At 42.7% G+C, this 23545-nt stretch overlaps 1 protein-coding gene and 1 non-coding gene across 3 annotated transcripts in view; both read left to right on the top strand.

Moving 5' to 3' along the window:
* The first annotated feature begins 6362 nt into the window (after positions 1–6362).
* The window catches only part of MMAA (metabolism of cobalamin associated A), a 28879-nt gene continuing 11696 nt past the window's right edge, over positions 6363–23545 (top strand). The window contains exons 1-2 of one of the 2 annotated variants that reach the window (XM_055550068.1): positions 6363–6499; positions 22487–22990. In XM_055550068.1, the coding sequence (XP_055406043.1) occupies positions 22546–22990 (445 nt within the window). In that variant the 5' untranslated portion in view covers positions 6363–6499; positions 22487–22545. The other variant, XM_055550067.1, reaches the window with a different exon arrangement.
* Positions 23250–23321, top strand: TRNAW-CCA (transfer RNA tryptophan (anticodon CCA)). The gene has a single exon. It is a non-coding gene; the product is annotated as a tRNA-Trp (tRNA).

The following is a 23545-nucleotide window of genomic DNA, read 5'->3' as shown; positions in this document are numbered from 1 at the left end:
GCCCAGCGTTTCTCATGATGTACTCTGCATATAAGTTAAATAAGCAGGGTGACAATATACAGCCTTGACGTACTCCTTTTCCTATTTGGAACCAGTCTGTCGTTCCATGTCCAGTTCTAACTGTTGCTTCCTGACCTTCATATAGGTTTCTCAAGAGGCAGGTCAGGTGGTCTGGTATTCCCATCTCTTTCAGAATTTTCCACAGTTTATTCTGCCAAATGTTCCTTGTGGACCAACAGCTCTGGGTGAGAATCAGTGTTTTAACATCGATAGGATCTTTAGTGATCTTTCACTCCGTGTACTGGTAATTTGTCTCTTTATTTCTTGTTAGGAGCTTTGTATGGTGTACTAAACAAACCAGGTTCTGCCCTAGATTTGGCCCATGGATCATTTTGCTGACCTTGACTTAGAACATTAACTCTTTTGTAATGGTGGTGATTGGTGGTTTAGTCGCTAAGTCGTCTGACTCTTTATGACCCCATAGACTGTAGCCCACCAGGCTCCTCTGTCCATGAGAATTTTCCAAGCAAGAATACTGAAGCGGGTTGCCATTTCCCTTCTCCAGGGAATATAATTTTTCCCTCTAAGAATACTTTATCTGTCTCATAAATGCTATGTGGTGTTGATGGATATTAGCCAATTAATGGCTATGGAGAGTACTGTTTATCTACGTAGATAACATATGGGCATTATTAGTCCAACAAAACTGCTTACAAATGGATTTTGGGTTCTATGAAAGACAAGCAAAGAACAATATTAATATAACAATATAATACAATTTAATCACATATACTCTCACAACTAGTTGATATAAATTCCTATAATTTGGCAATATTGTTTTTTCTCTTCTAGCTAGAAAAGCCAGTCTGCAACATCCAAGAATGTTTACCAGGATGAAAAAACCATGATTTTACAGGACCTTATCGAGTATTGATTTGCTGCCACCTGCTGGGAGGCAGATATGGGTTTCCAGCATCCTTAAAAGGTGAGAATGATGACCTTAGAAATTGTAAAACTTTGCTTATCCCATAAAATGAAACATAATATATGATATATGTACCTTTAGACTTGGAAGAAGTCAATAACTCTAGGATAAATTAACTACATGTAAGGAAAATATGATGTGTATAAAAATGAAAGTATTATTTTCCATTTAAGAGAAATTAGATGGCATATTTACTTTTACCATGAAATGATATATAACAGTTCCTGAAAACGGTGAGTTCCTCAGGTACTGATTGTGGATTTGTGTAAAGGTAATTAATCACTTGACTGGGGCTTATGGAGAAGCTTAAGATCTGAAGAACCACTGCCAAATGAAGATTATAAAAAAAAAACTAAGTCTAATGATAACATTGATTGTGATAGGCAGCAGAATAATAGCCCCTCAAAGCCATCCTCGCCCTAATTCTCAGTGCCTAGAGGGTGAAGCCTTGAGCCCAGGGAGCAGAACCAAGAGCCACAGGGGATGATGCCTAGGCCTTGAAACGTTATGCAGACTGCCAGACTGGAGTTTGTAATTGTCTGGGCTTGTGACTCCTTCCATTTTCTCCCTTTTTGAAAGGTAATGGTTATCACTGCTCTCTTGGACCTCCTCTACGTTATTCTGAGAGCCGAGAACTTGTTCTCTAGTTTCACAGGTCTACAATGGAAAGGGACTTTGGCCCCAGCATGGATTATACTCACTTATACCTTAGATGTAGATGATATTTGGGATTTTTGAGATTTAGATGAGATACCGTAATGGGTTGAAAATCTGGGGGACTTAAAGAGGGGGTGAATCGATCTTGCATGTGAATGGACATGAATCTTTGGGAGCCAGAGGGTGGACTGGGACAAGCAGAACAGCCCCTCCCAGAGATGGCCATACTCCAATCACCAGAATCTGTGAATAAATTACCTTATGAGAAAAAGTGACTTCGCAGATATGATCAAGGTTAAGAACCCTGAGATGGAGAGATGATCTGGGTGGGTCTAATTTGATCACCCAAATCTTTAAAGTTCTTTGACCAGTGAAATCTTTGACCAATGTTACTAGCTTTGAGGATGGAAGAAAGAGGCCAAAGCCAGGGGATGTTGCTGCTGCTGCTGCTGCTAAGTCGCTTCAGTTGTGTCCGACTCTGTATGACCCCAGAGACGGCAGCCCACCAGGCTCCCCCCTCCCTGGGATTCTCCAGGCAAGAACACTGGAGTGGGTTGCCATTTCCTTCTCCAATGCGTGAAAATGAAAGTTAAGTCACTCAGTTGTGTCCGACTCCTAGCGACCCCATGGACTGCAGCCTACCAGGCTCCTCCGTCCACGGGCTTTTCCAGGCAAGAGTACTGGAGTGGGGTGCCACTGCCTCTAGAATCAGGGAAGATCAAAGCAGCAGCTTCTCCCTAGAGCCTCCAGAAAGGAAGCAGTCAGCTGATGCCTTGATCTCACCCGCAGAGAGACCTGTATTGGACTTTAGACCTGCAGAATGTTAAGATAATATATTTGTGTTCTTTTAAAGCACCACGTTTATGGTAATTATCTTACAACAGCAATAGAAAATGAATCCAGTAATAACAGCTAACATGCTATGCTCTTGCATTACAGCACTGCATCCATCTAACTCTCTTAAGAAAGGAAGCTAAAGCTCATCTGAAATTATATTAGGAAATCTGGCCTTGGTTACCTCTCTGATGTCATCTCCTACTACTCTCCCTCTTGCTTCTATTATCCATTCACTCTAGTCTCCTTACTATTCTTTAACTATGCCAAGCAAGCCAGTCCCTATTTTTAGTATGTGCTTTCCTTAGATATCCACAACTCACCCCTCACTTTCTCAGGTCTCTTCTCCAACGTGACCTTCTCAGCGAGGTCTTCTTTTTCACCCTATATATGCCCACACTTACCTGGCACTCTCTAGTCCCTAATTATTCTATAATACATAGCAATTACAATCATTTTATTTGTATTGGAATGTTGATTCTGTTTTGTTTTTTTTTTCTTGCTCCCTAAATATAAACTCTATGTGAGCGGGGGCTTTATCTATATCGAGGAGAGTTGTATCTTCAGAACCTAAAATAGTGCCTGGCACACAGTAGTCACTCAATAAATATTTGTAGGCATAAAGGAACATTTTTAAAACTATTGACAGATTATAAGAATTCATTTATGATAAAATTCTCAGGCAGAATACACAGCATAAAGCGGGGCAGATAATACACATTAACATTGCTTTGGTTGGCAATTAATGGACCTCAGTGTACAGATGCAATATCATGCCTTGAAGAATGAGATCATTTCTCAAATGACTTCCTATATATAGTTCTTAAATATGGTACACCTTTCTCAAGGTCAGATTATAAGAAAACTACTATACAAATGAGGGCTTCCCTGGTAGTTCAGCTGGTAAAGAATCCACCTGCAATGCAGGAGACCCCGGTTCAATTCCTGGGTTAAGAAGATCCCCTGGAGAAGGGATGGACTACCCACTCCAGTATTCTTGGGCTTCCCTGGTGGCTCAGAAGCTCCACCTGCAATGCAGGAGATGTGGGTTCAATCCCTGGGTTGGGACGATTCCCTGGAGGAGGGAGGGCATGGCAACCCACTCCAGTATTCTTGCCTGGAGAATCCCCATGGACAAAGGAGCCTGCAGGCTACAGTCCATGGGGTGGCAAAGAGTCGGAAACGACTAAGCAACTAAGCACAGCACAGTATATAAATGAATTTTGCATTTTCTTATAAATAAACATAACCAATGCATTTTTAAAAGGTAAGTGCTAGCTACATTTTTTCCCAACTTTTTAAGTGTTAAAAAAAATTTCAAACCTATAGAAAATTTGAAAGAAAGAACCACAATAATTAACATAATGCCATATTTTCTCTCAGGGCTTCCCTGGTGGCTCAGATGGTAAACAATCTGGCTGCAATTCGGGAGACAGGAGTTTGATCCCTGGGTCCGGAAGGTCCCCTGGGGAAGTAATGGCTACCCACTCCAGTATTCGTGCCTGGAGAATTCCATGGACAGAGGAGCTTGGCAGGCTAGTGACTAAAAAAATCCATACTCCTATCCAAATCATAGTTGCCCACTAATGCAGACAAGTACTGTCTTATCTTTCATGATATTGACATGATTGAAAAGTCCAAACAAATCACATTCTGAATTAAACTGTTTCTTCACAGATTCAAGCAGTGTTTCTAAATGTTAGAACATTAGAACAGATTCTAAATGTTCTGACAAGAATGCTACACCACCGTACTTCCAATAATTTGTGTTTTACTCAGTATTGATGCTAGAGTTTTTTTTCCATGAAGCAATTATTAACTTTTTGCAAAGTACTAATGTTCCATGGAATATGCTTCAGGGAACACTTAGATAAGGAAAAAAAAAAAGTGAAATGCACTAAAATGTTTTAGAGTTTGAAGTGAAAAAGCAGGTAAGGATTAACAATCATTTTTAAATTACAAACTTCATTTCCTTAGGATATGCAAACTGAGCTTTCATAAAGTTTTCCAAAACCCACCACAAAACACTGTTCTAATGCTCAGCTCCTGGCTTAAAGGAAGAAGCTTCTCCCAGATTCTATTATTTGTTATTCAGGAGCTAAGATCTAAAACCAGATTTGTCTGCTTACATGTTCTTTCCATCAGCCCCTCTCCCTCAGCCTTCAGTTCTAGTTTCTGTAATTGACTTTTCTTGGATCTACAATTACTCTGGGATAAAAGTGGCTGTCTTTTAGTCTAAATAAGAATAATAAAGATGATAAGGAAGACTAACTCATTTTTTATTGTTCCATATTCAGTAAGAATCAACAAATAACAGAAGCTCTAATCCCTCCCACAGGCATGCAATTATGCAAATCGTATGCGGGGGCCTGGGATTTCGGCTCCAGACACTAATTGTAATATTATAATTAGGAACCTATTTACGACTATTTTTATTCACTGTAATTTGATCCCTGCTATTGCCTAATGATTGTCTTTACTACGTTACAGCAAACATATGGAAGATACCAGTATTTCCTAAAAGTCCTAGAACTCAAGCTCAGGTTTTACTATTCTTCCTCGTGAAAGTGAAAAGAGAAAGTCACTCAGTCGTATCCGACTCTTTGGGACCCCATGGACTATACAGCCCATGGAATTCTCCAGGCCAGAATACTGGAGTGGGTAGCCTTTCCTTTCTCCAGGGGATCTTCCCAACCTAGGAATTAAACCCAGGTCTTCTGCACTGCGGGCGGATTCTTTACCAGCTGAGCCACAAGCGAAGCTCAACTCTTCCTGGTAGCTCAGTGGTAAAGACCCACCTGGCAACGGCAGAAACCAGAAGGAGAAACCAAAGGGAGAAACCAGGCCAGAAGGCAGAAACCAGGAGGAGTTCAATCTCTGGGCAGCGAAGATCCCCTGGAGAAGGGAATGGCAGCCCACTCCAGTATTCTTGCCTGGGACATCCCATGGACAGAGGAGCCTGACAGGCTACAGTCCATGGGGTTCCAGAGTCCACCACGACTTAGCTACTAAACAATAACAACAACAACGGATCTAACAGGTTTCCAAAAAACTTAGTTACTATTCTGACCCCCAGTGAGGTCGCAAATAGTAAGCATGTTCGTTTTCACCTCCACTTTAGGCGAGAGCCTTCTCTCTTCGGGTGACTTTCAGGCGGCGGTGAGCCTGGGTCCTTGGTTTTGGTACAAAATAGGAAATAGTAATCAGTACAAATGGGTAACTTTTAAGAGAAAAAACTGCGAGCCCTTCAGCTGTTACAAACCACGCCATGCTTTAAAAACTCAAGTTGTATTTCAACTGAACACTGAGCATTCACTCCCACAGGTTGGAAATTGTTTGCTGAGTTTTAGTTCCCTTAATTTCACCAGATTATCAAATGACCCATGTCTCACCCTCCACCCATATGGTTATTTTTTTAATTAGAGGATACTTGCTTTACAATATTGTCTTGGCCTCTGCCATACATCAATATGAATCAGCCATAGATATAGATATAGGGGAACATATGTACACCCATATACTTTTAAGCTTCCAGGAAGCGTTAGGAAAAGGTTGCGGATGGGACCGCCGCTGGCTGCGCGGACCCGGACCGGACTCGAGCTCCATCTCCCCGGCTTCGCGAAGCGCCGAGGTTGGGAGAGGAAGGACTTTACTCTCCGCCTTTGGAGCCGTTGGACAGGAGGGCAAAAGCTATCCCTAAAGACCGTCAACCGCCCTTCTCTGCTGAACTTCTCAGACAGATGTCCGGCGCCCCGCGGGTCGCCCCGCGGACCTCCCCACCCTCGAGAACGCCGCCAGGCCTTCAGGCTCCCTGGACCGCCGTCACACTCCGGAATCCCGCGGCCACGCCCGCAGGGACCCAGGCCACGCCCCACGCCACCGCCCAGCCCCGGGTCGCTCCCCGGGGCCCCAACACCCGGCAGTGGGCGCTGCGCCTGCGCTCGGGAGAGCGCGGGGCGGGGCGAAGCGGCTCGCCGGAAGGGGCGGGGCAGGAGGGCGCTGCACTTTTACGGCTGCGGGCGGGTGAGTACGGGGCGGGGGTTGCGCGCCGCGTCCGGATTGGGGCCAGGCTCGTGCCTCAGGCCGCCGGGGGCTCAGCTCTGCGTCTGGGGCGCCCCCTGGGGAATTCGGGGAAGGGACTGTGATTGAGTTCGATGATGATGGGGGTGCGGGAAACGTGTGAACGAGCAAGCGTCGGCAAAATGGATTCACAGGGAAGGTTGGTTGGTTTCCTCCTGAAAAAGGAGATTCTCTGTGAAAAGCGTGTTCCATTTTTCATTATTTTGGACAAGCTTGTGATTTTACCCTTGTGCCGCAGTAAGACAGTTTTCATAAGGTGGCTCGTAGTTTGCCGCTGGTAAATGGTTAACTAGACGGTGGCCTGTAAAAAGGCACTGTAGTTCAGTGTAGCAACTACCCAAGCGGGAGGTTAAACCTCGTCTTTAACGGAATAAAAATCAGTAAATAAAAATAGGGCTTAGACGGGAAGTCGCAGACAGCATCAAGTTTCGGTGAAATACTGTGCCGGGCGTGGCCTAGGTCTCTTCCAGCAGACGTACTGTGTTCAAGTAATTTGTGTTTATCATTATGAAAGATAAATACAAATTGGTATTATGAAAGACAGTCTAAGCCAAAATGGCATGAAATTTTTTAATTACCTTGAGAGTTGTGCCCTAATATACTTTGGAAAACAAACACTACTTGGTAGAAAATCAGGAGTTTCCCAAAAGCCTGTGTACATTTCTACTTGTTTGGGGGGTCTATAATGTCCAAAATGTTCTTTTGTGTAGTGAAAACCCATATCGTTTTGTGCTTAAGGTAATGAAAACCAGGACAGTTCAGTTCCTTTAAGGGCTGTGTTCTATTAGGAGAGCCAAAAAATAAAAATAAAAAAAGTTGCATAAGAAATGTAAGTTACGGTTTGAGATATTTGAAGACGTCTAAAAACCTGTATTTGGCATGGAAAAAGCTGGAAACATGTGCCCCTCCACTGATTGTTGCCATGTGGGAATGTGGGTCCCTCATGCACAGATCTGACTTTCCCCATCACAGGCCAAAAATCTCTTTGTAATATTTCTTGATTTTTATTGTTATTGGCAACCAATCTTTTATGCACTCACATACCCTCTATGGCCAGGAACAGCCAGTTTGTGACATCTGCAGATTATCACCTGAGTACTCAGAAATAATTGGAATTAAGAGAGGAAAAAGTTCCTGGAAACTGTGTCAGGAAGGGATTTAAGAAAACAGTGGGATTTAAGCTGGGTTGAAATGGAGAGGTGTCATGGAGGAGAAGAAGGTAACCAAAGACGACTTCCCTGTTGGTCTAGTGACTGGGACTCTGCATTCCCAATGTAGGGGTCCCCGGGTTCAATCCCTTGGTGGGGGAACTAAGATCTCACAACTAAAGATTCTGCATGCTGCAGAATACATATTTAAAGACAGAAAGGAGAATGTAACCAGTGAGTAAAATCTCAGTTGGAAAGTGAATAGCAGGTTTGGAAGATCGTAAGTTAACTCTCCTTAGGAGAAGTCTGAGAAGGCAAGTACGATAAATGGAGGAAAACTGGTTTGGGAGACTCTTCAAGACGAGACTAGACTTTATCCTCAGGCACTGGTTCTCAAATTTGAGTTGACATCATAATCACCTGGCAGGTTTGTGAGAGAGTGGCAGGCATGGCCCCCACCTTGCTTTCAGAAGTTCTCGGGTGGAACTTGAGAATTTCCCTCTTGTCCATTCTCAGTTGCTGGAGTTGCTGTTGGTCTGGGGACCACACTGAGAACTACTGTCCTGGCATGGGGGAAACTGTTGGAGGAATTTGAGGTGGATTAGCAAGATCACATTCATGGTTCAGTATAAGTCTTGCTCCGTCTTCCAAGATGGAGGATTGGGGAAGGGAGGAAAGAGAAGGAAAGAAGGTTCCTTACAGTTGGTTAACACCTGTTGGTGCCAGGCCCTCTCATGTACACAATTTCATTTCATAGTCTGACTCTGGTGTGTAAGTCTTAATATTTTCATATGGAGAGTAGTAGAGATTGCCCAGGTACTATAGCTAGTCTCAGAGCCCCTTAAGACCAGTTCAGATTTGAGCTAGGGTAATAGCAGTGGAAATGAATCTAAACATTGGCTGGTGATAGAATTTAGAAAAATCGAGACTTAGCCAGAAGATTGATACCTTAAAGTAGAAGTTGGGAACTCAGTCCTAACTGGAAGAGTAATATAAAAGGTAAAGTGGACAGAGAACTTTAGAATATTCCCTGCGTGAGTTCAGCGCATGTTCTGTATTACTCTTTTATAACAATGACCTAGTTAAAAGTTGCTTATTTAAAAAGCCATTCTGTTCTATCCAGATTTTCTGAAAATTATTTGAAAAGGAGAAAGTAAAGCCTCCACTGGGGGTGGTAGTGGTGATTTAGTCGCTAAGTTGGGTCCAACTTGCGACCCCACGAACTGAGCCCTCCAGGCTCCTCTGTCCATGGAATTCTCGAGGCAAGAATACTGGAGTGGGTTGCCATGTCTTTCTCCAGGGGATCTTCTCAACCCAGGGATCGAACCTGGGTCTCCTGCATGGGGGTGGTGGGAGATGGTAAACAGATGGATGGCATCTGACAGCCTAGCTTCACATTAAAAGTAATTGGCTTGGAGAAATGGAAACACATGGTGTAACACCACTTTGCCTGTATGAACTGTTGTGCTGCAGACACTGACCTAATGTATTGATTTTGGAAATCCTCTCTGCTGTTTCTTGCCAAAGTAGTTATTGAAATTAAGAATATTCATTGGATCAATTTCAAGACAAATATTCCAAGTCAGAGTGGCTGCTGCCGAACAAATTTTTAATGAAGGAAAACATCCATATATTGAAATCAGACTTTAAGAAGGAAGTCTTAAAAATACATTTATACAGTGAAATCTAGAAAAATGTAAGTTTTCAAACATCAGTCAACTAAGTAATCAACATAATGGAGTTATACATACAAAATTATAGCATACCTTCATTCATTTATTCTGTGACTGATAAACTATGTTGTGGATCCAGTGATAACTGAGTCTAGGAAGACTGACACTATTTAAAAAATGGTCACAAAATGATGTGATCAGCATTGTAATGCTGATTTCAAGAGTTAGAAATGGTGACTGAGGGAGTGTAGAAAGGAGGCCACAGAAATGTTTTTAGAGGAGACCCTTTTAAGCTGATCTTGAAGGCTGAGGAGGAATTTGTGAGGCGATTAAGGCATTCCAAGTAGAAGGGACATCAAGGACAATGGCCACGATGTATAAAAGACTGAGCCTTTCTGGGACCTTCGTGCAGATCGGGATAGTTATAGCAATATGATAAGAGTGGAGGAGGGGGATGAATTCACTTGGAAAGGTGGATAAGAGCACTCATAAAGAATATGAAACTTATTTAATGACTGTCCTGGCTGGATTATAAACGTCATGTTAGGAGCCATGTTGGATCCGTATACCAATGAATGCTAAGGCCTTAACAGAGCTCCTAGGATATAACAGAGCTCCTAACAACAGAGGTCCGTAGACTCTTAGTGAATAGTTGCTCAATGAATGAATGGCTAAATCACAGGGGAGAAAAAATTTAACAAATAATACACAAGGAACTTTTAAAGTATTTTAAGCATTTTAAAGTATTTTAAGTAGAGTAATATAGTCAGTTTTACATTTTATAAGGATAAGTGGTAGTATGGAAGATGAATTAATAATGGCCATAGTTAGCAGTCATTCTAATGGGTGTGGGGTGGTATCTCATTGTAGTTTTAAATTGCATTGTCTTTATGATTGATGATGGTGAATATCTTTTCATGTGTATATTAATCATTTGTGTATCTTCCTGGAGAACTGTCTGTTCAAGCCCTTGGCACATTTTTGATTTGGGTTGTTTCTGTTGCTGAGTTTCAGAAGTTCTTTATATATTCTGGATATTAATCTCGTGTCGGGTATATGATTTGCAAGTATTTTCTCCCATCCTGTGGGTTGCTTTTTACTCTGTTGACATTGTCTTTTGATGCACAATTTTTTAAAATTTCCATAAAGACAAGTTTGTTAAAAATACTGGCCATAGCAATGGCTATAATAGGTTGTGCCCATTGGCAGATTATGATCTTCATTTTAAGAAAAACTTGAAAAGTATTAGCATATAGCACATGCAATAGGGATAAAAAATGTTTTGTGAAGCTCGTTTCAGGTATATGTCTGTGTATTGACTAGTGTAAGTGTGTTTCTTTCTATGAACTTCTGTCAGAGTTTGAAAGCCATTATAGTAGAGAAATGTGGGCGTGATGGTAAGAGAATGGAATGGATGTAAAAGATATTTAGAGGAAAACAAATGTGAAACCACGCACCTGCTGTCCATATGAACCCTCTTGCAGGAGAGGGGAGGTACTTACCCAACCTCTTTCAGTATTTTTGCCTACTTGGTGCTTTCATTATATATTAATAAGTAGACTTTCTGGTTTATTAGGAATAGTGTTGCTTTGAGGTATCTTACTGAGTGTTTTAAGTGCCACAAAATTTCTTTTTATTTTCCTGGTGCTCAGTGTAAAGTTGTAGGATGAAACCATACTCTTAGGAATTGTGAAAATTGATTGAAACAGTTTGATTATTGGCCAGCTTCTTTGATTTCTTTCCCTAAGAAAGCAAGAAAAGGTGCTTAGACACATGAGCAGGTGGGAAGTCCTTCTCCCTGTTGTTGCTTAGTTGCTAAGTTGTGTCAGACTGTTCTGCAACCCCATGGACTGTAGCCCGCCAGGCTCCTCTGTCCATGGGATTTCCCAGGCAAGAATACTGGAGTGGGTTGCCATTTCCTCTTCAGTGGATCTTCCCGGACCAGGATTGACCCCAGGTCTCCTGCATTGGCAGGCAGGTTCTCTACCGCTGAGCCACCTGGGCCTGCATGATTTTGCCACTGTAGGAGACTTAGTCTGTTCTGTCTGTGACATGTACATCCAGGCAGAAAGGTGCTCATGGAAGGTGGAGTCGTATTGGCGCTTTTTAAAAACTGTGAGCAAGAGCCGTTATTGTGATTTATTTCTGTATTATTACTTTTGACTGCACTTCATCTTCCCTGCCGCGTGCGGGCTTTTTCTAGTTGCAGTGAACGGGGGCTGCCCTTCATTGTGCTGCACAGGCTTCTCATCGCGGTGGCTCCTCCTTGCAGAGCACAGGCTCTATGGCTTGCAGGCTTTGGTAGTAATAGCACACGGGCTTTATTTGTTCCAAGGCATGTGGAATCTTTCGGACTAGGGATCGTTGAACCCATGTGCCTTGTATTGGCAGGCGGATTCTTAACCACTGGATCAATAACGAGGGAAATCCTCTGTATTGGCTTTTAAAAAGTTTACGGACTTCTTTAAAAATCCAGTTGGTTTTGTGAAATTAATGGGTTTAAGTATATTTTACATTTAGTTGTCAAGTGGAATTATTCTGTGTAGAGCAAGAAAACATTAAAAATTTTAGAAATTTGGTCTATTCTTTCACCTAATATATTATTAGGATCTCCTACTGATAAGGTTTGTACAGAAAATGTAAATTAAGTTTTCCTTTTGGCCTAAGCCAAAGAGAGAGAGAGAAAGGAACAACACGAAGATAAACAGCCTGTGCCATAACCAGATATTATTTGGTGTTCCCTTAATGCGACATGACACCACTCCTCTTTTTATACAAGAATCTAGAGTTGATACTATATCAGTTCAGTTCAGTCACTCAGTCGTGTCCGACTCTTTGCGACCCCATGAATCGCAGCACGCCTGGCCTCCCTGTCCATCACCAACTCCCAGAGTTCACCCAGACTCACGTCCATCGAGTCAGTGATGCCATCCAGCCATCTCATCCTCTGTCGTCCCCTTCTCCTCCTGCCCTCAATCCCTCCCAGCATCATACTCTTTTCCAATGAGTCAACTCTTAGCATGAGGTGGCCAAAGTACTGGAGTTTCAGCTCTAGCATCATTCCTTCCAAAGCAATCCCAGGGCTGATCTCCTTCAGAATGGACTGGTTGGATCTCCTTGCAGTCCAAGGGACTCTCAAGAGTCTTCTCCAACACCACAGTTCAAAAGCAGCAATACTTTGGCGCTCAGCCTTCTTCACAGTCCAACTCTCACATCCATACATGACCACAGGAAAAACCATAGCCTTGACTAGACGAACCTTTGTTGGCAAAGTAATGTCTCTGCTTTTGAATATGCTATCTAGGTTGGTCATAACTTTACTTCCAAGGAGTAAGCATCTTTTAATTTCATGGCTGCAGTCACCATCTGCAGTGATTTTGGAGCTCAAAAAAATAAAGTCTGACACTGTTTCCACTGTTTCCCCATCATTTCCCATGAAGTGGTGGGACCGGATGCCATGATCTTCGTTTTCTGAATGTTGAGCTTTAAGCCCACTTTTTCACTCTTTCATCTTTCACAACTTTCACTTTCATCAAGAGGCTTTTTAGTTCCTCTTCACTTTCTGCCATAAGGGTGGTGTCATCTGCATATCTGAGGTTATCTGGCTCAATGAAATCTGTAGTTTCCCCAGATTCTGCCACTGGTTGTTAGGCGTTGGTCAGTCAGCCTCGCCTTACGAGCCTCACCTGTGAAATGGACTCTTGTCTGCTGTTCGCAGGCTTAGCTGAGGGAATGCCTGCTCAATAGCTCACACATCGTCAACATTCAGTAAAAGGTAGCAGCTGCTGCTCTGCCTTTCAGAAGGTCCAGAGGGTTTGGAAGCACCAAGAAAATCAGCCCTCAGGGAGAGATTTGAAAGTATAAAATTCTGGAATTATATACATGTGGATAGCTTTCTAGTTTTGGCAAAGAATGAATGACCTAAAATGTTATCCTCTTCCTGGCTCTTTCTTTTCATTTAAAGACCTTTTCAGATTTCTGTTGGCATGAAAGGGCAGGGAACTTTACAATCCCAAATTGTTATAAATCCTACGATATAAGCCATAAGCTTGTCAGATAGCTGGCATGGATTTTCTGAGAAGAACTACAAATAAATTGTTGTAAGAAATCACTATTCTAAATGTTAGAGCAAAATCTATATTCTAGTGATATTTATTGTTGTTGTTCAGTCACAAGTTGTGTCCGACTCTTTGCCACCCCATGAACATCAGGCTTCCCTGTCCTTCACTGGCTCCTGGCGTTCGCTCAAACTCATGTCCGTTGAGTCAGTGATGCCATCCAACCATGTCATCCTCTGGTGCCCCCCTCTCCTCCTGCCTTCAATCTTTCCCGGCATCAGAGTCACAGTGAGTTGAATCTTGGCATCAGGTGGCCAAGAGTTGGAGCTTCAGCTTCACACCAGTCCTTCAGGGTTGATTTCCTTTAGAATTGACTGGTTTGATCTCCTTGCAGTCCAAGAGACTCTCACGAGTCTTTTCCAACATCACAGTTCAATATCATTAATTCTTTGGTGCTCAGCCCCTTTAATGGTTCAGCTCTCACACCCATACATGACTACTGGAAAAACCATAGCTTTGATTAGACGGACCTTTGTTGGCAAAGTGATGTCTCTGCTTTTTAATACTCTGTCTAGGTTTGTCTAGCTTTTCTTCCAAGGAGCAAGTGTCTTTTAATTTCATGGCTGCAGTCACCATCCACAGTGATTTTGGAGTCCAAGAAAATTAAATCTGGCACTGTTTGCATTGTTTCCCCATCTATTTGCTATAAAGTGATGGGACCAGCTGCCATGATCTTAGTTTTTTGAATGTTGAGTTTTAAGCCAGCTTTTTCACTCTCCTCTCTCACCTTCATCAAGAGGCTCTTTAGTTCCTCTTCACTTTCTGCCATTAGAGTGTTGTTATCTGTATTTCTAAGGTTGTTTATACTTCTCCCAACAATCTTGATTCCAGTTTTGGTTCATCCAGTCCAGCATTTAGCATGATGTACTCCACATAGAGGGGGCTCAGTTGGTAAAGAATCTGCCTGAAGTGCAGGAGACCCGGGTTCCATTACTAGGTTGGGAAGATCCCCTGGAGAAGGAAATGGCAACCCATTCCAGTATTCTTGCCTGGAGAGTCCCATGGATAGAAGAGCCTGGCAGGCTACAGTCCCTGAGGTCACAAGAGTTGGACACGACTTAGCTATTAAACCACCACCACCACCACCACCGCTCTGCATAGAAGTTAAATAAGCAGGGTGACAATATACAGCCTTGATGTACTCCTTTCCCAATTTTGAACCAGTCCATTGTTCCGTGTCCGGTTCTAACTGTTGCTTCTTGACCTGCATACAGGTTTCTCAGGAGGCAGTTAAGATGGTCTGGTAATCCCATCTCTTTAAGAATTTTCCACAGTTTTTTGTCATCCTCACAGTCAGAGGCTTTAGCTTACTCAGTGAAGCAGAAGTAGACGTTTTTCTGGAATCCCCTTGCTCTTTCTATGATCAATGGATGTTGGCGCAAGATAAAACCTGTGCCTCATCCTTAAGGGTTCTCTTTCTCTCCCATCCACGTCTCATGTATTACCAGCTCCTCCAGAATTCATCCAGCATCTAACTCCAGCCCACCTGGTCGCGGTCTCTGTTATCTCATCTGCATTTTTGCAGTAGTTTCTTAGCTGCTCTTACCCTTTCTGTTCTTGCATATGCATCAGATCCCTTTGATCTGAAGGGAAGTCAGATTGGGTTCTCCTCTCTCCCTTGACTTCCCTTTCACTCAAAGTCGAATTCCTTCCAGTCATCTTTCAGGCCCTGTATCTGACCCCCTCTTTGGCCTTCTCCCTTACACTTTCTTTCTTGCTCATTCACCTCCGGCCACACTGACCTTCTTATTCCTAGCCTGTTGTCTGTTTCCCTTACGTGGATGTTAGCTTCATGGGGGCAAGAGATATTGTCCTGTTAGATCAATGTTGCATCCCCAGTGCTAAACTACTGCATGACATGTAGTAGATGATCAGGTATTGAATGCATGCTTAAAGATCTTGTTTCTCTCTTTCTCTTTATATTACTTTGCTCTTTTTGAGAGCATAGGTCTGTTGGGTAAGAGTTTGTCATGGTAAGAATTAATTAAAGAATTAATGTAAAAAATTCTTTTAATTAAGTTAATTAAATATTTTAAATGTAACTTGTTCTTTGGCTCCTCCTAATGCTACCCCATCACTGTACACTGAAAACTCTTCTTACCACTTTGGGAGGCACAGAGTTACTAATATCTATTTCCCAAAGGAGCTCCTTTATTCTAAAACAATTTATGGAGAAAAAAATGCCACAGGGAGTCAAAAACCTGGGTTTGAGTCCACTGGCTATGACTGTAGTCAGCTAACTCACTCTTGCTGCTGCTGCTGCTGCTAAGTCGATTCAGTCGTGTCCGACTCTGTGCGACCCCATAGACGGCAGCCCACCAGGCTCCCCCGTCCCTGGGATTCTCCAGGCAAGAACACTGGAGTGGGCTGCCATTTCCTTCTCCAGTGCATGAAAGTGAAAAGGGAAAGTGAAGTCGCTCAGTCGTGTCTGACTCTTAGTGACCCCATGGACCACAGGGCTCCTCCGTTCATGGGATTTTTCCAGGCGAGATACCGGAGTAGGGTGCCATCGCCTTCTCCGAACTCACTCTTAGTTTCTCTTATTAAATGATAATAACTATCCAGTTGTCTTCATGGAATTGTCTGGGAGAGTAAAGTGAAATAAAGTACTCGAAATGGTTCATACACTCTTGAGTGACAGGCAAGTGGGAAATGAAATAAGATCAGATTAGCATTCTTTAGAATAATTGCAGTGTGTCAGACTCCGTGGCAAACTTTGAGGATCCTAACATGGAAGCTCAGTTCAGTCGCTCAGTCACAACCCCGTGGAGTGCAGCACGCCAGGCCTCCCTGTCCATCGCCAACTCCCGGCGTTTACCCAAATTCATGTCCATTGAGTTGATGAGGCCATCCAACCATCTCCTTCTCTATTGTCCCCTTCTTTTCTCACTTTCAATCTTTCCCAGCATCAGGGTTTTCTCAAATGAATCAGTTCTTCACTGGATTGGAGTTTCAGCTTCAACATCAGTCCTTCCAATGAGTATTCAGGACTGATTTCCTTTAGGATGGACTGGGTGGATCTCTTTGCAGTCCAAGGGACTCTCAAGAGTCATCTCCAACACCACAGTTCAGAAACATCAATCCTTCAGATCTCAGCTGTCTTTACAGTCCAACTCTCACATCCGTACATGACCACTGGAAAAACCAAAGCTTTGACTAGACAGACCTTTGTTGGCAAAGTAATGTCTCTGCTTTTTAATATGCTGTCTAGGTTGGTCATATCTTTTCTTCCAAGGAGCAAACATCTTTTAATTTCATGGCTGCAGTCACCATCTGCAGTGATTTTGGAGCCCCCCCAAAATAAAGTCTGTCACTGTTTGCATTGTTTCCCCATCTATTTGCCAGGAAGTGATGGGACCAGCTGCCATGATCTTAGTTTTCTGAATGTTGAACTTTAAGCCAACTTTTTCACTCTCCTCTTTCACTTTCATCAAGAGGCTTTTTAGTTCCTCTTCACTTTCTACCATAACGGTGGTGTCATCTGCATATCTGAGGTGATTGATATTTCTCCCGGCAATCTTGATTCCAGCTTGTGTTTCTTCCAGCCCAGCGTTTCTCATGATGTACTCTGCATATAAGTTAAATAAGCAGGGTGACAATATACAGCCTTGACGTACTGCTTTTCCTATTTGGAACCAGTCTGTTGTTCCATGTCCAGTTCTAACTGTTGCTTCCTGACCTGCATACAGATTTCTCAAGAGGCAGGTCAGGTGGTCTGGTATTCCCATCTCTTTCAAAATTTTCCACCGTTTATTGTGGTCCACACAGTCAAAGGCTTTGGCATAGTCAATAAAGCAGAAATAGATGATGTTTTTCTGGAACTCTCTTGCTTTTTCCATGATCCAGCGCATGTTGGCAATTTGATCTCTGGTTCCTCTGCCTTTTCTAAAACCAGCTTGAACATCAGAAAGTTCACGGTTCACATATTGCTGAAGCCTGGCTTGGAGAATTTTGAGCATTACTTTGCTAGCCTGTGAGATGAGTGCAATTGTGCAGTAGTTTGAGCATTCTTTGGCATTGCCTTTCTTTGGGATTGGAATGAAAACTGACCTTTTCCAGTCCTGTGGCCACTGCTGACTTTTCCAAATTTGCTGGTATATTGAGTGCAGCACTTTCACAGCATCATCTTTCAGGATTCGAAATAGCTTAACTGGAGTTCCATCACCTCCACTAGCTTTGTTCGTAGTGATGCTTTCTAAGGCCCACTTGACTTCACATTCCAGGATGTCTGACTCTAGGTCAGTGATCACATCATCGTGATTATCTGGGTCGTGAAGATCTTTTTTGTACAATTCTTCTGTGTATTCTTGCCACCTCTTCTTAATATCTTCTGCTTCTGTTAGGTCCATACCATTTCTGTCCTTTATCAAGCCCATCTTTGCATGAAATGTTCCCTTGGTATCTCTAATTTTCTTGAAGAGATCTCTAGTCTTTCCCATTCTGTTGTTTTCCTCTATTTCTTTGCATTGATCACTGAGGAAGGCTTTCTTATCTCTCCTTGCTATTCTTTGGAACTCTGCATTCAGATGCTTATATCTTTCCTTCTCTCCTTTTCACAGCTATTTGTAAGGCCTCCTCAGACAGCCATTTTGCTTTTTTGCATTTCTTTTCCATGGGGATGGTCTTGATCCCTGTCTCCTGTACAATGTCACGAACCTCCGTCCATAGTTCATCAGGCACTCTGTCTATCAGATCTAGTCCCTTAAATCTATTTCTCACTTCCACTGTATAATCATAAGGAATTTGATTTAGGTCATAGCTGAATGGTCTAGTTGTTTTCCCTACTTTCTTCAATTTAAGTCTGAATTTGGCAATAAGGAGTTCATGATCTGAGCCACAGTCAGCTCCCGGTTTTGTTTTTGCTGACTGTATAGAGCTTCTCCATCTTTGGCTACAAAGAATATAATCAATCTGATTTCAGTGTTGACCATCTGGTGATGTCCATGTGTAGAGTCTTCTCTTGTGTTGTTGGAAGAGGGTGTTTGTGTTCTCTTGGCAAAACTCTTTTAGCCTTTGCCTTGCTTCATTCCATACTCCAAGGCCAAATTTGCCTGTTGCCCCAGGTGTTTCTTGACTTCCTACTTTTGCATTCGAGTCCCCTATAATGAAAAGGACATCTTTTTTGGGCGTTAGTTCTAAAAGGTTGTGTAGGTCTTCATAGAACCATTCAACTTCAGCTTCTTCAGCGTTACTGGTTGGGGCATAGGCTTGAATCACCGTGATATTGAATAGTTTACCTTGGAAACGAACAGAGATCATTCTGTCGTTTTTGAGATTGCATCCAAGTACTGCATTTCGGACTCTTCTGTTGACCATGATTGCTACTCCATTTCTTCTAAGGGATTCCTGCCCACAGTAGTAGATATAATGGTCATCTGAGTTAAATTCACCCATTTCAGTCCGTTTTAGTTCGCTGATTCCTAGAATGTCAATGTTCACTCTTGCCATCTCCTGTTTGACCACTTCCAATTTGCTCATCTGAGTTAAATTCACCCATTTCAGTCCGTTTTAGTTCGCTGATTCCTAGAATGTCAATGTTCACTCTTGCCATCTCCTGTTTGACCACTTCCAATTTGCCTTGATTCATGGACCTGACATTCCATGTTCCTATGCAATATTGCTCTTTACAGCATCGGACCTTGCTTCTATCACCAGTCACATCCACAACTGGGTACTGTTTTTGCTTTGGTCCATCCCTTCATTCTTTCTGGAGTTATTTCTCCACTGATCTCCAGTAGCATATTGGGCATCTACCGACTTGGGGAGTTCCTCTTTCAGTATCCTATCATTTTGCTTTTTCATACTGTTCATGGGGTTCTCAAGGCAAGAATACTGAAGTGGTTTGCCATTCCCTTCTCCAGTGGACCACATTCTGTCAGATCTCTCCACCATGACCCACCCGTCTTGGGTGGCCCCACAGGGCTTGGCTTAGTTTCATTGAGTTAGACAAGGCTGTGGTCCATGTGATTAGATTGACTAGTTTTCTGTGATTATGGTTTTAGTGTGTCTGCCCTCTGATGTCCTCTCGTAACACCTACCGTCTCACTTGGGTTTCTCTTACCTTGGATGTGGGGTATCTCTTCACGGCTGCTCCAGCAAAGCGCAGCCACTGCTCATTACCTTGGACGAGGTCGCCCCTCCTGACCTTGAACGTGGAGTAGCTCCTCTCGGCCCTCCTGCAGCCTGGGTAGCACTAGTTCCATATATTGGGTTGGCCAAGAAGGTCATTCATGTCTTCCTGTAACAGCTTGGAAAACCCAAACAAACTTTTTGGCCAACCCAATATATATGCCCAGTGTCTGCTTCTTTGAGTTCCTCAGTCTTCTCTGATGTGGTAGAGACCAAGCTCAGCCTCTGTACAAGTACGTCCTCAGCCTGGAAGGCCTGCCTCTTCCTTTTGCAGCTTTATTTAACCTTTCAGACCCAGCCCCGGCATTGACTCCTCGGTGACTTTGAACCTTCTCCTGCCCCAGGAAAGTTCTTTTCCATGACCTGTCTGTTCTCACAGTGCGTTGTTCTTTCTCCAAACACAGTGTTTGTAGTACTATGAGCTGTTGAAGTGCTGGGTTTAGACCATTTAGGGTAAGATAATGAGGCAGTCCAGCAAAGGAGGTGTAGTGGAGTGAATGGTGGTCTCTAAAATGATTTGTCCACGTCCTTATCTCTGGAACTGAAGAATGTGATTCTCTTTGGACAAAGGATCTTTGCAGATATAATTAAGTTAAAGACCTTGGGATGAGACCATCTTGGATTATCTGAATGGGCCCAATTCAGTGATAAATACCCACACAGAAGAGAGACACAAAGAGTAGGCCATGTGAAGAAGGAGGCAGATATTGGAGTCTTTTAACTATGAGCTGAGGAGCCCCTGATGCCCCAGGAAGCTGGGAGGAGCAGGGAAGTCTCCATCTAGAGCCTTCAGAGGGAGCGACGTCCTCCTAACATTTTGGTCTCTGACTTCCCACCTCCAGAACCATGAGATAGGTTTCTGTGGTTTTAATCCACGGAGTTTATGGTGATTTGTTGCAGCAGCCTTTGGGTGCTGATATAGAAGTTTATAGCACGGTGACTGGAGCACAATAAAATATGATTGTCACCACCGTCAAAACATTATCTTTTTTTTTTTCACTGTTACTCTTGTAACCTGGCATGGGACGTGGACGGTAGTACTGCTCAGAAGATCGCCTTGCCTGTGCGTGTCCAGTTTGGTGGTGGTGATAGTGGTGTGGATGAGAAGTGTGTTTAATGTGGTCTTGAAGACAGCTTCCAAAATAGAACCCCTCTTAACTTTTTTTGTTTTAAATGTCTCTCTGTGTATTTCTGTGAAGGGTAGTAGTGGATGTTTTGAACTTTTGGATACATTTTTACACATTTTAAATTAAATTGTACTTGTAGAATAAGACCAATAGAAAAATGATGAGCAGTTATAGTTCTAACAATACAAAAAATCTTAAAATGTTTCTTTTTTTCTCCTAGTAAAACTGTTATTTAGTTAAAATTAATTTTCTGCTGGCCTTGAAATATAATTTAGAGAGATACTTTAGAGCAATAAAGTACTTTATTTCATTGTGCTACATGGTACTTGAAAACCAAAAATTTCAAATAATCATGAATGGAGACTTAAGTATTATATGTCATTAGCCTGACATAATTTTTACTAAAGTTTTATAAATTGGCATCTCAATAATAAAAGCTAATTAAGTTTATTAAGCTAATAAAGTTTATTAAGCTCTTACTCTGTGCCAAGCACTGTCCCCAGCTGCTTATATGAATTAACTCATTTTGTTCTCACAGCTTTCCTAGTCCTTGATCTGTTCTCTTAATTCGAGAGGAAGCTGAGGCACACAGTGGTTAAGTAGCTTGCCCAGGGTCATTATTGCTTAAGCGGCAGAGATGCCGAGTGGCCATGGCCCATAGCCTCTGCACTCTCCTGACTCTCAGTGGACCCTGTCAGCCTTCATTGGCTAATACAGTCTGGAGCAGAATATCAGTAAATCTAAGTAACACACCCTTGTCCAATTCCATAGTCGTTCCGACTTTAGTGTGCTTACCCACAGAGATTCTAATTCTTGCGGCTGGGGTATGTAGTTTTAATAAGCACCCAAGTGGTTCTTTCCATACTTTGAGATACACTGGATCAGGTTCCAGAAAGCCCACAGTTCATTTCCCACACAGGCTTGTGTTGGTGGTTGTGGTGGTTTGTGTGGAATGTTAGACCATTCTTGGCGTCTGTCTGTGTTCCAGGTGAGTCTGTTGAATACATGCTATGCTGTGCTCAGTCGCTCAGTTGTGTCCCACTCTTTGTGACCCCATGGACTGTAGCCCACCAGGCTTCTCTGGCCATGGGATTCTCCAGGCACAAGCACTGGAGTGGGTTGCCATGCCCTCCTCCAGGGGATCTTCCCAACTCAAGAATTGAACCAGGGTCTCCTGCATTGCAGGTGGATTCTTTACCAGCTGAGCTACCAGGGAAGCCCATTTGAATACGTACATGGATCTAAACTTATGCCTCAGTGCCTGTATTACTAGGCACTTTCCTTTTGTGGAGATGAATAACAAAGGAATTTTTTTTTTAACCTATTGAATGAGTTTCAAAATAGGGTATATTCAATCTGAGGAAATTGTTATGATAAATAAAAGGTTTGTAGACAGAAGAAAATAACATTATATAAAGTTTCTATCCTAATGGGTTGTGGTTTTTTTGGAGGGGAGGGAGTTGGTTTGGTTTTTGTTTAAAAGAAAATTTTAATGTGCTGTGCACTTCACAGCAGAGCAACAGTTTCATGGTTTGGGTTACTCTGAATATTAACCCTGGACAAGGTGGGAGTCTTCGCTCTTAAGTTTCGAAAGAAACTTTTATGCCTTTGTACTATCAAAATCCCTGATTCTGTGTTTTAGAATCTAGGGAGGACACTAAGCTTGCCGCTTCACCACTTTAATATCTTAGTTGGATGTTGAACTGGCGAAATATGTTTTTTTTTCCCCTTTTAGGGAGTCACAAGTCACATTGAACCAAAAACCATCCAGCGTTTTCTTCGATTACAAGCACAATGAATATTCCCATGCTGCTCCAGCGTCCTCACCAGCACTTCCTAAAAGGCCTTATGAGAACACCTTTCCGATGTTACCGCTTGATCTTTCACCCGAGTCCTCACCTTGGATCTGGAGTCCCGTGTGCTCAGCCCCTCAGTTCTCCTGGACTCCATTGTGCAAAGTGGATGCTGCCATCAGATGGCTTAACAAGAAAATTATGTCTGCAAACAACCTTAGAGGAACATACAGAAGGACTTTCTGATAAAGAACAAAGACTTATGGATAAACTCTATGCTGGTTTAATCCAAGGCCAGAGGGCCTGTTTGGCAGAGGCCATAACTCTTGTAGAATCAACACACAGCAGGAAAAAGGAGTTAGCCCAGATGCTTCTTCAGAAAGTGTTAGCCCACCACAGAGAACAAGAAAAATTAAATAAAGGAAAACCACTAGCATTTCGAGTGGGTCAGTCTTTTTTTTTTTTTTTCAGTACATATTTTCCAAAATTCTCTCTTTTTTAAAATAAGTCTAAATAGCTTATGATTTAAAGGGGATTTTTTTTTCTTGCAGAAGTTTGGAATGAATTGTAGAGGCCTTTTCTTTGCAAACATTAGTCTTGTTATATTGGTGTGGAGGGGAAATGCCATGACCATTTGAACCAAGGCTCTGTATTTTAAGAGAATAATATGAGATTTCTATTTTGGCAGAGACCTTGCTGTGGATTTCCCTAGTGGCTCAGATGGTAAAGCATCTGCCTCCAATGCAGGAGACCCAGGTTTGATCCCTGGGTTGGGAAGATTCCCTGGAGAAGGGAATGGGAACCCACTCCAGTATTCTTGCCTGGAGAAATCCATGGACAGAGGAGCCTGGCGGGCTATGGTCCGTGGGGTCTCAAGAGTTGGACTCGACTAAGTGACTAACACTTTCTTTGCTGTGGCTTCCAGAGTAGAAACAGGTGTAGGAAGAAGTGTCCACTGGCTTCCTCCCTTCTCTCAGCAGAAGTTCTGCTTAACAGTCTAA

Source organism: Bubalus kerabau, chromosome 16 (genome assembly GCF_029407905.1).
Source record: "Bubalus kerabau isolate K-KA32 ecotype Philippines breed swamp buffalo chromosome 16, PCC_UOA_SB_1v2, whole genome shotgun sequence".
NCBI classification, from domain to species: domain Eukaryota; kingdom Metazoa; phylum Chordata; class Mammalia; order Artiodactyla; family Bovidae; genus Bubalus; species Bubalus kerabau.
This window is presented reverse-complemented; position numbering and strand designations above follow the sequence as displayed.